At 38.4% G+C, this 2,381-nt stretch overlaps 1 protein-coding gene across 1 annotated transcript in view; it reads left to right on the plus strand.

Annotated features, from left to right (window-relative positions):
- The first annotated feature begins 386 nt into the window (after positions 1-386).
- The window catches only part of TMCO3 (transmembrane and coiled-coil domains 3), a 94,825-nt gene continuing 92,830 nt past the window's right edge, over positions 387-2,381 (plus strand). Inside the window, exon 1 of the mRNA XM_006883810.1 lies at positions 387-830. Within this exon, the coding sequence (XP_006883872.1) occupies positions 387-830 (444 nt within the window). The remainder of the gene's footprint in view (positions 831-2,381) is intronic.

Raw genomic sequence — 2,381 nt, forward strand, 5'->3', positions numbered from 1 at the left:
CCAATTTACACTTAATGGATTCAATAGATAAATGATACTATTTTTCTTTTAAAGATTGCCTTTAAATTCAGATGTAACTAACCTCTTCTCTCACCTCTTTACTGGATAACATAAGAGACTAACATTTAGTATTGAATTCAGTCTATAGGCACTGAGTAATTCAGGATGTTAACTCTATCTAGGAATATCAGCATTTTCTTTGGAAAGGTTGTCGTTTTCTTGATCTACTTATTGAGTACTTTAATTCTGATGTTAACAGTAATAAATCAGTATCTAACTTTATGTGCCAATGAATCTGTTTTTCAGCTAAAAATGTTTTTCTAAAATGCACCTTGAGTGGAGGAGAAATCTTTGGACTGCCTTGTCCTGTCTTTTGTATGTGGATCATGAAGTTATTAGAAAAAAGTTATCTCTGGATGTTGCTTTCACTCCTTCATTTGGTAGCAAATGCTGCTGAGCATGAAGGGGTAGCAAAACACGCAATCAAGTTACATCGTGGAAAAGGAGCGGCTATCACTCAGAGAAAACAGTGGGTCCTCGATAATTGCAGGAAGCTCTCTGGGCTTCTTCGCCAAAAGAATGTAGTTCTTAACAAACTGAAAAATGCAATCAGAGCAGTGGAAAAAGACATTGGCCTCTCGGATGAAGAGAAATTGTTTCAAGTGCACACATTTGAGATTTTTCAAAAGGAGCTGAATGAAAGTGAAAATTCAGTGTTTCAGGCTATCCATGGACTCCAGAGAGCCCTGCAGGGAGACTACAAAGATGTTGTAAACATGAAAGAAAGTAGCAGGCAGCGACTGGAGGCTTTGAGGGAAGCAGCAATAAAGGTTGGTTCTTTCATGTGTTAATGAAGTGCAAACTTACGTTTACAAAAACCAAAACAAAGCAAAAACACGCAAAATGGTCCTTTATATTCTGAATATAGAAAGTAGATGAACTGAAAATGCTGGAAGGTGCTAATGTTTCAGTAGCTGTGATCTAAGACTTCTGTTCTTAATAAAATAAATATTTAATTTCTCTTACTTGTAATAGAATCTTTCCCTTTGCATGTGCTAGCAACATGCACTGCTTTTGAGCACATTTCAACTCATTCCCTCATTGGGTTTCCAAGACTGTAAATTTTAAAGGTAGGAGAATGCTAATCTGTTAATGTAGTTTTATTTTATCACTCATAGAAGAATTCACTAAATTCTTTTCTCACCTGTGGATATACTTGAGTAATTAAAAAATTATTCAAGTTATAGTGAAGAGATTGAGATAGTTAATGGTTTTAGTTTACTTGGTTCCACAGTCAACACTCTTGGTAACAGCAGCCGGGAAATAAGGAGACAGATTACATTGGTAAAGTCAGCTGTGAGGGACCTCTCAAGAGTACTGAAGAGCAACGATGTCAGGCTGGAGACTAAGGTGTGCTGATCCAGGCTATAGTCATCGCAGTTATGTGCTATGCATCGGAGAGTTGGACAATGAATAGGGATGATAGAGGGAGAATTGATGCCTTTGAGTTGTGGTGCTGTAGAACAGTGTTGAATATACCATGATTGCTAGGAGAACAAACAGGTTTGTCCTGGAGAGGGTGAAGCCAGAATGCTCCTTGAGTCAAGGATTCTGAAGCTTCGTCTGACATACTTTGGGCATGTTGCATGGAGGGACTGGTCCTTGGAGAGGGACATCATGTTTGGGAGAGTGGAGGGATGGCGCAGGAGAGGAAGACCTGTGATTAGATGGATCAGTTCTGTGAGTGGAGTGGTGGGAATGAGTGTGTTTGAGACGGCAAGGCTGGCACAGGATAGAGTGGCTTTTATGGCTTTTGTACATAGGGTCGCAAGCAACTTGATGGCATATAACAACAACAAGTGATAAACTTATGTGGAAAGAAAGAAATTGAAGATGCAGTCAACCTTTTGTAGACATTCTGACAGGAATTCTCTCATTGTGAAGTGTCCATATGCTAAAAAACCAAGAATATTAAAGTTTCATTTTTAACAAATGTATACATTTAAAGATTTTAACTATGTGTATTTTTAAAATGATGAGAGACTTTCGGTATTTACTGTTATTAGGTGCCATCAAGTTGAGTACAACACATAGTGATCCTCTGAACAATAGATCTGAACCCTGTCCTACCCTGTGCCATCCTCATCCTCTCTGACATCCTTGAGCCCGTTGCAGCAGTCACTCTGTCAGTCCATCTTGTTGAAAGTCTTCCTGTATTTCCTTTCTGCTATATTGGAGCCGAATAGAAAATTTCAAAGGGCAGCTCAGGAAGACAAGGCAAAATACTATAATGAAATGTGTAAGGAGCTGGAGTCAGAAAATCAAAAAGGCCGAACTCACTCAGCATTTCTTAAACTGAAGAAATTAACGAACAAATTAAA

The sequence above is a fragment of the Elephantulus edwardii genome, unplaced genomic scaffold, assembly GCF_000299155.1.
Source record: "Elephantulus edwardii isolate Elephantulus edwardi_28Jun2011 unplaced genomic scaffold, EleEdw1.0 scaffold00030, whole genome shotgun sequence".
NCBI lineage: Eukaryota > Metazoa > Chordata > Mammalia > Macroscelidea > Macroscelididae > Elephantulus > Elephantulus edwardii.